This window comes from Cydia pomonella, chromosome 11, assembly GCF_033807575.1.
Source record: "Cydia pomonella isolate Wapato2018A chromosome 11, ilCydPomo1, whole genome shotgun sequence".
Lineage (NCBI taxonomy): Eukaryota > Metazoa > Arthropoda > Insecta > Lepidoptera > Tortricidae > Cydia > Cydia pomonella.
The window spans coordinates 19,321,784-19,337,404 of record NC_084713.1 but is presented as its reverse complement, the minus strand read 5'-3'; the positions used below and the strand labels follow the sequence as shown (position 1 = coordinate 19,337,404).

Sequence of the window (15,621 nt, the reverse complement as noted above, 5' to 3'; positions counted from 1 at the left end):
AAAAGAAACGTTTTTGCATATTTTATTTGCGGCAACATCTTGTAAGAGTTGTATACAGTGTTGTCACATCTACCAAATTTTCGGTAGATCTACCTATTTTGCCTGCGTTCTACCTATCTACCTCCCTCAGCCTGAAATCTACCTATTTTTCAAAATCGTACTATTGTAAGCAATTCTCAATACATGTGACGAAAAATTACTTAATTTCTACCGAATTTTGATTCGATTTAATGAAAGCTTGCTAAGGAAACAGATTATACAAGCAGGTTTATTACCTACAAACAATGGAAATCCTAACTTTGTTTCAATTTCTTTAAGCAACACGTGTACTGACGTCACAATATTAAAAACTTATAAATAATTTAAAACATTTTATGCACATTTTTAATCATAAAAATGTACTTCTATTGAGTGATAGATCTACCTATTTTTCATTTTAAACTCCACCCATTTCTACCTATTTTTGCACCCTGGGCTACAACCGCAAAAATCGAAGTTCGTCAATTGCGGGCATTTTTCTCTGTCACTCTAATTACGTCTTAGTGAGAGTAAAAGAGCAAGATCCCCGCAATTTGCGAAATTCGGTTTTCGCGGTAGGCCCACTGTTCTACCATTTCGCTAAACTTGTATGTGACAACACTGGTTGTAAATGTCATTCGTTCGACAGCTGCGTTGAAATGATTTTAAATTTTAACGGAACTCTCCGAACTCTGTTTCGTTAAATTCTAGTGTACTATCAGAAGTGCGTATTTTACATGAATATTTATATGCGTAAAGCGTTCTAATACTAAGTGCATTATATAGTATTAGTGTTGTTACTAGTTAACTTCTTAAATAAGTATTTGAGGCCGATTGCTTCCGCCCGTGCTGTTGCGTGAAGAAAGCAATGGCACAGTTCAATTATCTTAATGAATTGAATAGTTTAGCTACTACTATGGACGGGCCTATAACTCGAGGGCCTCCTCAGCGATGGGCCAAGAAAAACAACAACGAGAACATAAATCCATCTTTGAGTGCTTCTTTTAAAAACTCTTCCAACATAAATATAAGTTCGTGTAGCCAATCTATGCAGAAGTTGTCGATATCGGCCAATCAAAGCGTTAACAGCGTGCACTCCAGCAAGACCCCGACAAGATCTGAAAATAAAAAAGGGAAGAAGACTCCTTCGAAGAACAAGTCACCAGGTAATTTTTTGAAATAATAATGTTTGAATGAACTTGACCTGATAGTCTTTATTTACGGACTTAAGTAGATTGAATTTCTTTGCAACTGTTTGTAGTTAAAGTTAGAATGTTTTTCTTTTCCAGGGCGCTCCACCACTCCAACTCCAAATAAGGCTTCTAAAACACCAAACAAGGCCGACAGATTCATCCCCTCGAGAAGTAATTCTAATTATGACTTGTGTCATTACATGGTAAGTTTATTATTATTATTATTTATTAATCAGGCAGGCAGTTGAATCTGGGTGATCTTCACTTAAAATGAATTCTTTGCGCTGGTTAAGTATTTGTCTAGTCTGATACTACACAACACTAATATTCAAGTTTTCACTTCTGCCGGCTCCCGGAGTGCAACCCATTGTTTTTTTAGTCTTAATTAGTAAACCATATGCAATAATTGTATATTTTTAGATGAGCCGTGAAGATGACAAAGGCGAAGAGGTGGTAGCCCAAAAAGTGGCCGGCGAGGCCATAGGACGGGCCCTCACCGACATGGAGCCTGGACGCCTGCTACAGTACACTTGCAAGGCGCCAGCGGCGCCCGAGGGCTACCAGAACAGACTGCGGGTGGTCTACTCACAGGTTGATGTTGGATGTTTTTTGGTTTGAATCAGTCAAAATTCACCTTACTCTTCAAAAGCTTTAAAGAGCACTCAGTTTCTGTATTAAGTGTTGTTTCACTTCAAGAGCTTCTGTACAGCAAGCTTGACTAGAAGTCTACTCGCAATTCATGATAGTCGCGCGAAACGAGACTGCATCTCTTATGCACAGTTTATTAGAAAAATTACCTCGCGTGAGTTGATTTAGTTATTCCCCCTAGTTATTACCACCAACTCGGTTTGGTACCACTGGTAAAAGGTGGGATTTTGTTTTCCCAGTAATTACCACCAAAGTTCAAAACTCAAAGTCAAAGGTGGGAAAAAAAATTCCCAGAATTACCCCTCGATTCACACGTGAGATGTGTGACATAGGCCCTGATAGTTATTTAGTGTATACTTTATATACCTCATATAAATTGACTCCAATAATTAGAAAATCTGTTTTACTAATATTCTGATCTATATCTTCATAAGGATACAATGAGCTGCCTCGCAAAGAAATTGCCGAGAGAAGTGTCTGTTTGTGTAGACCCTAATCTTGGACTTGCATCTATTGTAGGCCAAGGTGCCGTCATCGGTGAAGAACACTACCCGGTACATTCCCCAAGCCCCGGACAGGATCCTCGATGCTCCTGAAATTCTCGATGACTATTGTAAGTAATTTTAGATTTTCAAAAGTTCTTGTTCGATTTCGTGCGTTCGTTTGCAATGTAAGGGAAACAGATGTTCATGCTATGGAACCATGAAGTCAATTCAAGCTAAGAATTTGATGTTTGTTATAAAATATAGCTTATCATCCTCCTAGCCGTTTTCGGCCACTGCAACTGCATTCTACCGCTGAGAGTGTTGCTGATGTGCTCTTAGTTGACTGCTATAGAGAATGTTTGCAGCGAATGTGAGACCACACAGTCTGCAGCTCAGCACTCCTCCAACATAATTGTAAAGTATGGCCACAAGGCCTTTAGCTTGTCGTACTTAGTGTCCAGTTCTGTACGCCGCCTAGCTTCAAACTGACGCACCGTCACTGGCTAGACTCTCCCATGTTGTTGGCTCTATATGAGCTCTCTTCATATGCCGCTTCAACACATCTTTGAACCGCAAGAACTTGCCACTTTGCTGGCGCTTTCCATCTTGCAGTTCCCCAGAAGAAGATGTGTTTCGCGAGTCGGTCCTGGGACATGCGGGAGACGTGAACGCACCATCGTAGCTGTCGTCTCATTAGGTAGGCCTCTATTCCAGCAACATCGGCACGCCTAAGAATCTCCGTGTTCCTAACGCGGTCGGACCAATGGATGCCCATAGTTTCGCGGTGGCTTCTCAGATGGAAGCTGTCCAATGAGCGAATATGCTTCTGATACAGGCACCACGTTTCGTAGGCATACAAGAGATTCGACAGGACAATAGCCATGTATATAGCTACTTATTAGGAAGCTTTATAATTTATAATTATTAAAACCTTAAGATTAAATAAAAAAATACAATCATTAAAATACTTAAGGACTAACAAATAAACTTAACTATAAATAAAACTAAACCTAAACTAACCTCTAAAAAACTAGTCAAACAACCCACCCCGCGTCGCTCCCAACGCAAAGGTGCCCATCACGCTTGCTGCGTTTCCGCGTTGAACCGCGATGGACAACCTTTGCGCTAGGAATGACCCGGAGCGGGGGTCGAGACCCCTTTCCTTATAATTATTATATTATGTGACTGAAACAACTAATGTTTGTAAACACAATTTCCATTGATTGAATTTGTGAACATGTCTTGGCGTGTTGCCGTTTTTCCCCATCCGATAGTCCCCAATAGTACCTAGTATCATTGGGGACAACTGGGACGAAATAATTCCCTCTTGTTACCACTGGGGACATGCAGCCCCTATGTCGCGTATTCATTCAAAATGTATTACGCAATCTTTCTTTTTATCAGAATATAAGTTTAATTAAGGCTGTTACTAACTAGTAAGGTAAGTAAATGGCGTCGAAAGATTATTCCTCAACACCCACCGTCGCGATTTCATACAAAATAGATAAAGATTCTAAAAAGCCTGATATTTAGACATTTCAAAGTCCTGAGGGGTAAAAATTGCGAGAAATTATGGTTAGTACAACGTTTTGTCCCCAGATCTTAACCTAGTGGACTGGAGCGCGTCCAACATCCTGGCCGTGGCGCTCGGCAACGCCGTGTACCTGTGGAACGCCGGCACCGGACAGATCGAGCAGCTCATGGCGCTGGAGGCTTCCGAGACGGTACGTCCAACATCCTGCCCGTGGCGCTCGGCAACGCCGTGTACCTGTGGAACGCCGGCACCGGACAGATCGAGCAGCTCATGGCGCTGGAGGCTTCCGAGACGGTACGTCCAACATCCTGCCCGTGGCGCTCGGCAGCGCCGTGTACCTGTGGAACGCCGGCACCGGACAGATCGAGCAGCTCATGGCGCTGGAGGCTTCCGAGACGGTACGTCCAACATCCTGCCCATGGCGCTCGGCAGCGCCGTGTACCTGTGGAACGCCGGCACCGGACAGATCGAGCAGCTCATGGCGCTGGAGGCTTCCGAGACGGTACGTCCAACATCCTGCCCGTGGCGCTCGGCAGCGCCGTGTACCTGTGGAACGCCGGCACCGGACAGATCGAGCAGCTCATGGCGCTGGAGGCTTCCGAGACGGTACGTCCAACATCCTGCCCGTGGCGCTCGGCAGCGCCGTGTACCTGTGGAACGCCGGCACCGGACAGATCGAGCAGCTCATGGCGCTGGAGGCTTCCGAGACGGTACGTCCAACATCCTGCCCGTGGCGCTCGGCAACGCCGTGTACCTGTGGAACGCCGGCACCGGACAGATCGAGCAGCTCATGGCGCTGGAGGCTTCCGAGACGGTACGTCCAACATCCTGCCCGTGGCGCTCGGCAGCGCCGTGTACCTGTGGAACGCCGGCACCGGACAGATCGAGCAGCTCATGGCGCTGGAGGCTTCCGAGACGGTACGTCCAACATCCTGGCCGCGGCGCTCGGCAGCGCCGTGTACCTGTGGAAATACTTTTCTTATACTCCTGCCACACACTCGTTGAGTGGCATGGGAAGTGGCGAGGAAAGTAGACAGAAACATAGTGTAGGAAGGTTCCTCGTCATGCCCACCGCTCCCTGGGCGTAGCCACAGAGGGCAACATCGCGGCAGCGCGAGGAGCAGCGTGGGGAACATAGTGTGGCGGGGGTATTCCGAGTATTAAACGGCAGGAATCATGTACATTAGTATCTGAAAGCTTCCAAGATGATTGACTAATTAAGCCTGCAGATTTCTGAAACACTGGGATTTAGTCCTTTATTATTATTTTTTAACTTTATTGCACATAACAAAAGCACTGTAGGGCAAGAAAGAAAACGTCAAACATAATAATTTTTATAATTGTAGGTCTGCTCCGTGCAATGGGTGCAAGGCGGCGGCTCGCACCTGGCCGTGGGCACGTCGGCCGCCACCGTGGAGCTGTGGGACTGCGAGAAGATCAAGCGGCTTAGGGTAACTAACACCTGTAGCAAGAACAATACAGCATTTAAGTTTTGAATAACATTAAATGAATGTAATTTGAGTTGTGCGACTCGCCTTCAAGTTGTCGAGAAAATTTACCCGAAAAAAAAACTAAAGACGGGGGAAAAGGACATTTTTTACCGGCCAGTGCGCGCAGTTACTGCACCATGCAGGTTTGTCATGTTACACAATTACTGGCCATATATAAAATACTATAGTTGGTCAAACCAATTTGTCAGTAAATAAGAACAAAAAAACTATACTCATCCTTTTCTTTTGGATGCTAATACTAGTGTAAGACAAAGATAGTATGACTCCCTCTGTCTATGTTTGAAATGAGATAGCCCTTTGACAAACTATATATATCAAGGCTCGGGAAATCGGTTAAATTTCCAAACCGTTATCATGTACTTAGCGCAAGGACTTTTAATTTCGGTTTCGCCCCAAAAACCGTTATTTTTAAACCGGTTTTTATGAGAACTGTTCTTGTCTAATTAACCGATTTTGAACAATAAAAACCGGTTAAATCCTGTCTCGGTGTCTATGTTTACTCCAGGCCGGCCGGACGTTTCGTCGCTCTTCGAATAAACCGGTATTTGTAGGTTACAATAAAGTTCATAAACATACATCGGGGTTTTTGGTGCGGGAATGTTTTCGTGTATTTATAACTTTGTTTATTGTAAAATAATTACCAAACTATGAATTAAAAATAGACAGTAAGCTCCAAATGCGGTAAAAAAAAAAAAACCTGTTTTTTGGCTAGTGTAAAACATTCCCGCACCAAAAACCCTGATGTATGTTCATAAAACGTTCGCGTTCTTATAAAAGTTCGGAGGAAAACCGAAACAAACCGGTGTTTTAGAAACCGGTTCCAAGCCTCGTGTTTCGTGAAATAACTACCAAAATCGACCAAATCCAAATTCATCTAAAATTTTAAATTTATCTACTTGTACAGATAATGGACGGCCACACAGGCCGGGTCGGTTCTCTCGCCTGGAACACATACGTGGTGTCGAGCGGGGCCCGCGACGGAACCATCATACACCACGACGTGCGGCAGCGCGACCATGCTGTCGCCACATTGTCGGCGCACACACAAGAGGTTTGACAGATTACATCTAACACCTTTTTCTTAAGATGGGGCGTATAATTTATTGTTGTTATGGTAAGGCAGAAAATTAAATGAAAAATAAATAGAATAAAAATTAACAAAGTAGAGATAACCAAATAAGATCCACCTGTAACCAATTTTTAACCCTTTACCTACCGCATATGCAATCGTATATGGCATATGTCATAAAATATCTTTTATGACATGCGTTAAGGGGTTAATAAATAATAATAAATAAATATTTTGGAGACAAACTCACACAGATCGACCTAGCCCCAAAACTAAGCAAAGCTTGTACTATGAGTCCTAGGCCACGATATACATACGTATATAGATAAACACATAATTATAGAAAACACCTACGACTCAGGATCAACATCTGTATTCATTACACAATTAAATTCACTGTCCACTAGGCCTATCCGGTCGTTTTTCTTGTTATGTTTGTTACTGTAATTGTCTTGTATAGATTTGCGGCCTAAAGTGGTCCCCGGACGGGCGCTACCTGGCGTCGGGCGGCAACGACAACCTGCTCAACATCTGGCCCCTCGCCCAGGGGCAGCGCTACTCACAGCCGCAGTACTTGTACTCGTTCAAGTAAGTACTCATTTAGTTTACGAATCGCACGCTAGATGGCTCTGTTGCGTGAAGTGAAAAAACTGAATCGCGCTATTAAGATTTTTCTTGAGATGATGACTCGACCTCAAGGAATTTTTGATTAGTTTGCACAACCGACGGTAGGTGGCGCTGTTCCGTGTTATAGAAATCCTGAATCGCGCTATTAACATTTTTCTTTAGATGATGACTCTGCCTCAAGGAAATTTTGTTTAGTTTGCACATCTAACGGTAAGTGGCGCTGTTCCGTGTTATAGAAATCCTGAATCGCGCTATTAACATTTTTCTTTAGATGATGACTCGGCCTCGAGGGATTTTTGATTAGTTTGCACATCGAACGGTAGGTGGCGTTGTCCCATGTTATAGAAATCCTGAATCGCGCGAAAAGATTGTTCTAGAGAAAATGACACCGGGCTCATACGGATTTTGTTTAGTTTAAGAATGGCATACTAGATGGCGTCGCTCAATGTAATAAAAATCCTGAATCGCGCTATCAAGATTTTTCTTTGTATAATGACCCCAGGTGTGTTGAGTTTCATAATTGCATATTAGATGGCGTTGTGTCGTGTATTAAAAATTCTGCATCGCGTTATCAAGATTTTTATCCAATCGGATATAAAGGCCCTAGCCTGTATGAAATCGATTGTACCGAACCTTGTGTGTTTTGTTGAATTTTAATTTTAGTTAAATTTTATTTATTAATTTATTAATAGCTTAAGTCTAAATGTCTTACTGTACTTATATTGTTCATCCTAAGATACTGGAATAAGCTGTGGTTACCTATAATTGGACAAACATCTACCCTTAATGTTATGTAAGCTACAGATTATTTTTTCTCTGATGTATTTATTGTCTGTTGGTGATCCTAAATAAATTAAATAAAAAATAAATAAAAATAAAAACCTTCTGTCATCATTAACCATGTATGTTAAATTTTTATGTATGGAATCTGCCTATCCTATCCTAACCATAGACAAATAAGAAGTAATAAAGTGCTCACTTCCATACATTACCTTCAGTTTTGGTACCAAAATGCTTATTATTTTCGCAGTCGACATCTATTGTCAAGTAGCAGTACTGAGAATTTCGATGCTAGATGTCGACTGCGAAAATAATAAGCATTTTGGTACCAAAACTGTATGGAGTGAGCACTCTATTACTTCTTATTTCTCTATGATCCTAACAGAATCGCTGCCAGCTTAGCCTGGTCTGATTTTGTATATAAGGGTCAATTATAGTTGTTCAAATTGATTTCTTAACTTAGGGCCCGGTTTACACATGTGAGAGTTCATCATTTTATTGTACTCGCACTTATTTCCTAAACGAGTTTTTAGATGGCGCTGTGACCTGTCTTCGATTCGGACTCGTAGTCTCGTTCTTACTCATACTCAATGTACCTATTTTCTATGGAAACTCTTAGTCTACTTACGTTTTATTATTGCCTGTTATTTGCATCTTGCGATATCTAAATTCAGACAAACAACGAATAATATGAAATTTACCTTATTCAGCCAACATTTAGCGGCCGTGAAGGGTCTCGCCTGGTGTCCGTGGGCCGGCGGCATCCTCGCCTCGGGCGGCGGCACGGCCGACCGCACCATCCGCATCTGGAACGTCAACACCGGGGCCAACCTCAACACCGTCGACACCAAGTCGCAGGTCGGTATTATGTACATCCTCGCCTCGGGCGGCGGCACGGCCGACCGCACCATCCGCATCTGGAACGTCAACACCGGGGCCAACCTCAACACCGTCGACACCAAGTCGCAGGTCGGTATTATGTACATCCTCGCCTCGGGCGGCGGCACGGCCGACCGCACCATCCGCATCTGGAACGTCAACACCGGGGCCAACCTCAACACCGTCGACACCAAGTCGCAGGTCGGTATTATGTACATCCTCGCCTCGGGCGGCGGCACGGCCGACCGCACCATCCGCATCTGGAACGTCAACACCGGGGCCAACCTCAACACCGTCGACACCAAGTCGCAGGTCGGTATTATGTACATTTTATTATCTAGCTACTCTATCAGACTGCCAAAATCCAAGCTCTATGCAAAAAAAATGTTAATTAACGGCCGCTTCAACCTTAAAATTCGATGGCTTATTTGACGTAGGGTATAGTTGTGCCGTTCTCGAGAAAGTTCTCCGTTTACTATGGGAAATGTTCTCACATGAGAACATTCCCTATACAAAACTGAGAACGTTCTCGAGAACGGCACAACTATAGCGTAGGGTATTAAAAAGACTCTTTTTTTCGGCTTAAATCTCGACCGAAACTTTATTTAGGTCTAAAGAACCTTGGTATGTTCAGGCTAAATCTCCAATTAAAAGCATGGCCTCCCTCCCGCCAGGTGTGCTCCATCCTGTGGAGCACGCACTACAAGGAGCTGGTGTCGGGGCACGGCTACGCGCAGAACCAGCTGGTGATCTGGAAGTACCCGCTCATGTCGCGCGCGGCCGAGCTGTGCGGCCACGTGGCGCGCGTGCTGCACCTGGCGCTGTCGCCCGACGGCTGCACCGTGCTGTCGGCCAGCGCCGACGAGACGCTCCGGTGAGATATCACATCTTTTACAGCATAAGAGCCGCAATAGACGCATCGACCAACACCGGGGATTCGTGCTATTTCCCCTCTGCCGAAGCACGTGCCCAACTGGGCATAGCGCGGTGCGCGTTGTGACTCGTCCGTACACAAATGAGATCGAGGTGTGCAAGATTTGTCTTTGACGTGTGTCATTTTCTACGTATATGTCGTCATTACAGATTGGATTTTATAAGTCATGTTCGAGTTGCGTTGCATTTTTTTTTTTAATTGAAAAACAGTCTTAAAATAAACATATGGGCAACTTAGCTAATAGCTACAAATTGATTTCTTATGGACCTATGGTTTCCTAATTTTAAAATTTCGATATACAATTGAAAAAATAGTAATAATGTAAACTTATAGTGTACATAACAAAAGCATAAATGCATATTTAAAAAAATATAAATAGAGAACTGAGAAAAGACTCAATTTATCTCTCGTTTACTATGACGTAGTTAATAGATGTACACAAGCACGTGTACATCTATGAACTATACCAATAAATCTAATATTGCACAAACAAATATCACTTACCACTAGGCCGCCGACGCTCGCATTGCCAATACAATTACTATTATTAATTCCTCAGAATATTTATTTGCTTCTAAACTCCATCCTCAGTTTCTTTTAATTTGATTTTCATTTGCAGTCTTTGGAAGTGCTTCATGCTAGACCCGACGAAGAAGAAGGAGCCCACAGAATCGAAGGCAGCCAAGTCGTTGCTAAACATGAACTCTTTAATCAGATAACTGGTATTACCTTCTCGCAGCTCTGCACTAGAATTAGTTTTGTTGTAGGTCTATTTTTTGACTTAAAAAATTACTGTGATTATTTAGCGTCTGGCTAATGTAAGTTTTCAGTGAAATGTATTTTGTATCATCCCTATAAAGATCACGTTATCATAGAGTTGGAAGTGTAATGGTGGTTGTCGTAAGGTCATACTGTATTACCGTTCCTTTGAATTGGCGCATCGAGAACGATTTCTAAAAAGTTAGGTAAGTTCTCGGAAAGATCAGGAAAATTTTACAAGAAACAAAGGACCCTTCCATTTTGGAAATGAAGATTTCGATTAATAAGTTTCCGATTTTTTTTTCATTTGGAGATATCGCAATTCTGTTTATTGGCGCATAGTAACAACGTCAAGTTTAAGTATCCGATTCAGAGAGCCTACCGCGAACACAGAAGTTTGCAAATATCGGGCATCTTTCTCTGTCACTCTAATTACGCCTTTACTCCAATTAAAAGAGAAAGATGCCCGCAATTTGCGAATTTCGGTGTTCGCGTTACTAAGCCAGGCCTCAAGATGTCGAACTGCAACGCGCAATGTGTGCGAACTGTAGAGGGCAGCATATGCTTATTGACGTGAAGCGATGTCGAGTTTAATGTCGATTTAGGCCACAAGATGGCAGACCCTCCTGCGTACGGTCCCTATAGCAAAACGAAACTTCTTAGTTCCTTACATTACAAGGGTCAATTAACTACGGTAGAAAGTATACCGCGCAACGGTAATTATTACGCGTCTGTCGCAGTCGGATGGTATAATCCGCCGTATTACATTATGGCTAGCCGTTATCAAAAACAGGGCCGTTTTGAAATGCGGCGGTTCAACGATTAGCCGGATTGAATGCGGCTGAATGAAAATCCGCCGGAAACGACTTGACGCCAAACGTTCTTCAACACGGCTAGCCGTAAAGCAATACAGCGAGTCACTGCCAGCGCGCGCTACGCTTGTAGACTATAACACGTTTTTTCCCGCTTTGTAGCAAAAAGCGTCTACAAGCAGAGAACCCGTCTAGCGGGTCGCTGGAAGTGAATGTGTTAAATATATTTCACTGCAGACTTAACGTAGCCGGACTCTTCGAATTTATAGGCGATCGATGACATGAAATTATCAGGAATAATAATAATATTGATTAATAGCGCGCCGTACGTAGTTCTTATGAAACTTATGTTTACAATCAACTAGAATGCGTTAGAATATTTCTAAAATGGTATTAATAATTGTTTTATTTGGCGTGGAGTTCATAGTAGATGATAAATGAATGATCATAATGCTCAACGACTGATCATGTTTGCCATATTCTCTTTTAGGCTGTTATCTCCCTGGATGCGATGCGCACGTCGCTCCGATGTGCGAGCAGGATGTCGCTATAATACGCGCATAGCGTTGTCTCGCTCAAGCATCGGAGCTACGCGCGACTGCGAATCGCATACAATGTGATAACAGCCTTAGCATGCAGTGCATGTACTGTATGTATATTTAAACATTATGACTGACAATTGTGATCTTTACAATTTAGTGTAAAACTATAAAGTGAGGTTCTAGATAAATTTACAATAATGTTAACAAATATGACAACGGAGGGTAGTGTTAGGGCAACGTGCATGTAACTCCTCCGGAGTTGCAGGCGTACATAGGTTACGGAGACTGCTTACCACCAGACAGGCTATAACGCGACGGGCGGGGCTGTTTGCCACCGATGTAGTATTTAAAATAAAATGACAGATTTTGTTAGCATTTGACATATAACCTAAAAGTTTACGATGGTTGTTTTCATTGAAATATTAATACATAGGTCGTTAAGTTTTGTAGTAGACAAATATTTTAACTTTGTATGAAATGAAAATGTACTTATAAATTATTCGTAAATAGTCTTTAGCCCCCGCCGGCATTATAAAGTTTAAATCTATTTTTATGTAAGTAAATTTAAAAAGAAAGTAACTGTTTTCCCACCAAACATTGTCTATGGAAATATAGTTTTAAAATGTTTATGTGATAGGCCACTTCTTTGTTTCATATTTTTCTATTGCAAAACTTATCTAGTTACCTATGTAATTTACATATAATTTAACTAGTAATTGATATAAATAAAAGGTTTAAGTATATACACTGTTGATCAAATTGATTTGTTAACGTTATTTGCAATTTCTATTGAACCTCACTTTAGTGAATGTTGAATTAGGATTATATATATAGGTACTTATTTTTAAACATCATGTTTTCTTTATTCTTGACTTCTAAACACTGTGATTCTCTTTCCTTTACCTAGTGTATCCTGAATTTAGCTATAATTTCGTATCATTTTACTTCGTGGCGCAGTATTTTATATTGACTACTCTATTACACGCAAGATGCTTTTAACACCTTTTTATCGCAAAAATATAGAAGATGAGGTCGTTAAATGGAAAGGGAACTGTCCTTTCTTGGTTCTTTTACTGTATTTCTCTCCTCTTCTATAATTTCAATTTTCTTTTCAGTTAATGACACATTTAATTACCTCAGCTTCGTTCATTTTTTGAGCTTTGTAATATTTTGCGGGTACCTACTGTTTATTATGTAATGAATTTATGATTTGATGTTGACTACATACATGTGTGATTTGTTTTACGAAATAAAGTATTTTCTTATCAGAATCCTAGTTTGATTTATATCATTTTCTCATGGCTGAAAAACTTGAAGTCATACAACAACAAAATTATGTAATGACGAGGAGATTTCGAGATTAGTATTATTTTTTCGTACCGATTGCAAGTTGAACTGCTAACTGCGAGATGTATAGTCGTTAGATTTGTAGCTGGCCCCCAACGGCTTATCTTTTTTCTATTGTTAACTAAAACGGCGCGTGCCACTACCTGCAAAAAAAGGGCCCGGTCACTTTAACCGGTTAAATTAAATAAATAAATATTAAAGGACATTATTACACAAATCGACTAAGTCCCACAGTAGGCTCAATAAGGCTTGTGTTGAGGGTACTTAGACAACGATATATAATATACCTACTTATAAATATTTATAAATACTTAAATACATAAAAAACACCCATGACTCAGGAACAAATATCCATGCTCATCACACGAATAAATGCCCTTACCAGGATTTGAACCCGGGACCATCAGCTTCGTAGGCAGGGTCACTACCCACTAGGCCAATCCGGTTATTTAATTACAACTCCTATCCTATGGTAATTGAAATAAGAATCAAAATGAACAAATGGAAAAATAATTTGCGATTTCTTGTGTGGTCCCTATACGGCTACTGAGTGCCGGCGAGTCGAACGCTACCGAACCAGTCTAAAATGTGTCCTCGATATGCGGGAACAAAGGCGGTACACTGGTTTTTTGAGCGTTGGACTAGCCCGCGCTCAGGTGCCAATTAGAATTATACGACCCTTTTTTTGCAGGTAGTGGCACGCGCGGTTTTAGTTAACAACAATAGACAAAAGATTAGCCGCTTCGGGCCAGCTTCAAATCGAACGACTATAGTAAGGACAGTTTATTACTTTTTGTTTGGGCTTCGCCTCCCCAGCATAAAGATAGCCAATTAGGATGCATACAAGAGAAGGAATCCTCTTCTCTTCGTTTGCAAATGCGGAAATGCCAGCCGTCACAAAGACAATGGACGACGATAAACTTTACTTGAGCTAACCTTTTTTTTAAGTGCCAATGGTCATCACTTTTGTGGTATCGCTTCACCGCCTGCAAGACGTTTAAAATATATTCGACCTTAAGGTGGTTCACCGCGAATATCCCCGATAGTACAAAAAGTTTCTTCAGGGTTTTATTAATTATTTTTAGCTTGCTGCTGCTGGTATGCTTAGGAGCAGATCTGCTCCATATGTAGGTATTCATCCATTCAACCTTAAACATGAAGATGTCATAGTTGCTAAATAAATGGTAAATTTTTGACAGGCGCATACGAAAGGTAGTCTCAATATCTGTTATTATGTAATAATATATTGAAATTTTTTATTGTTACTTAGAGAAAAGTGCAATTAAAAAAATGTACAAGTACTATTTACTATAACGTAAGTGTAGGCCGTGTTTTCGTATTATTATCACTAATATAAGTATTTTTTTTTTATTGATTTGAATAATACTGATTGAATAGTAAGCAAAGTGTGATATTGTGAACTACTTACCTTTTATTTTGCTACAACCTTTCCATGGTCCATGTATGTAACATATATTGGTATGCAAATAAAAATCTCTATCTAAAAAATATCTAACATATAAAAACTCAAAAAAATCGCGTTTTCTTAGTGATAAGACCTAGCTGGATTGATTTTTCGCGCCCGAAAACCCCCATATAGCAAATTTGATCGAAATCGTTAAAGCAGTTTCCGAGTTCTCATAAATATACTAAGAGTATCTTATTTCCATCATAAATATATGCATATACAATTGCTCGAACCTTTTTAATGGTATAAGATCAACACGTTCACTGTCCCAATCTGAATTGTTAACCTGACGACTTTGTAATAGAGGCTTGCCGTTACACATATACGGGGCACGAATAGTGAACGTGTTAATTCAATACTGTTTTTGCGATTGGTACTCTGTGCAGTTGTGTCTGTAATTATTCACCCCCAACTCTCCTGGCGATACCTACATATAAGATGCATTTTATTGTCTCAGAATCCGGTAAAAGTCGATTCAGATTCACAAAAGCTGGCACGAATGAGTGAATGAAAATATGTACGTGTGTATCACATTAACCAATAAAATTGTAGCTCTGCACGGCTAAGATAGTCGGCTCTATTTGTCACCGTGCCTGTCACGTTCTAACAAGTATGTAAGTGCGAAAGTGACGGGCATAGCCACAGGCGATAAAAATGGAACCATGATGCCACCGCAGGTGTCACTCATACAATGAAAGTTTCGTTCATTCCATTCGTGCCAGCTTTCTCAACCTGTAAGCGTGACCACCAGGCCACTAGGGTCATTTTCACCAAAAAGATGTAAAAAAAAACAAGAAAGTTTGTTGTAAAAACTTTTATTATTCTTATTGTTCTACTCATTAATATTTTGTTTATTTGTAAGTACATATTGCAACAAAGGAATGTAAAAAGAAAAAAACCTTCACTTTTTCACCAAAAAGATGTAAAAAAAAACAAGAAAGTTTGTTGTAAAAACTTTTATTATTCTTATTGTTCTACTCATTAATATTTTGTTTATTTGTAAGTACATATTGCA

At 41.0% G+C, this 15,621-nt stretch overlaps 1 protein-coding gene across 2 annotated transcripts; it reads left to right on the top strand.

Moving 5' to 3' along the window:
- Window positions 1-655: 655 nt before the first annotated feature.
- On the top strand, window positions 656-13,062 carry LOC133523048 (cell division cycle protein 20 homolog). Of its 2 annotated transcripts, XM_061858555.1 has the most exons (11): window positions 660-1,184; window positions 1,308-1,414; window positions 1,632-1,802; window positions 2,379-2,472; window positions 3,944-4,068; window positions 5,225-5,329; window positions 6,294-6,440; window positions 6,919-7,046; window positions 8,576-9,056; window positions 9,419-9,618; window positions 10,298-13,062. In XM_061858555.1, the coding sequence occupies exons 1-11, from the start codon at window positions 887-889 to the stop codon at window positions 10,395-10,397; spliced, it is 1,956 nt and encodes a 651-aa protein (XP_061714539.1). In that variant the 5' UTR covers window positions 660-886; the 3' UTR covers window positions 10,398-13,062. The 2 variants fall into 2 exon arrangements, with proteins under 2 accessions (XP_061714538.1, XP_061714539.1); XM_061858554.1 differs by lacking the exons at window positions 6,919-7,046; window positions 8,576-9,056; window positions 9,419-9,618; window positions 10,298-13,062 and having other exon boundaries at window positions 656-1,184; window positions 3,944-4,796; window positions 6,294-6,431.
- Window positions 13,063-15,621: the final 2,559 nt, after the last annotated feature.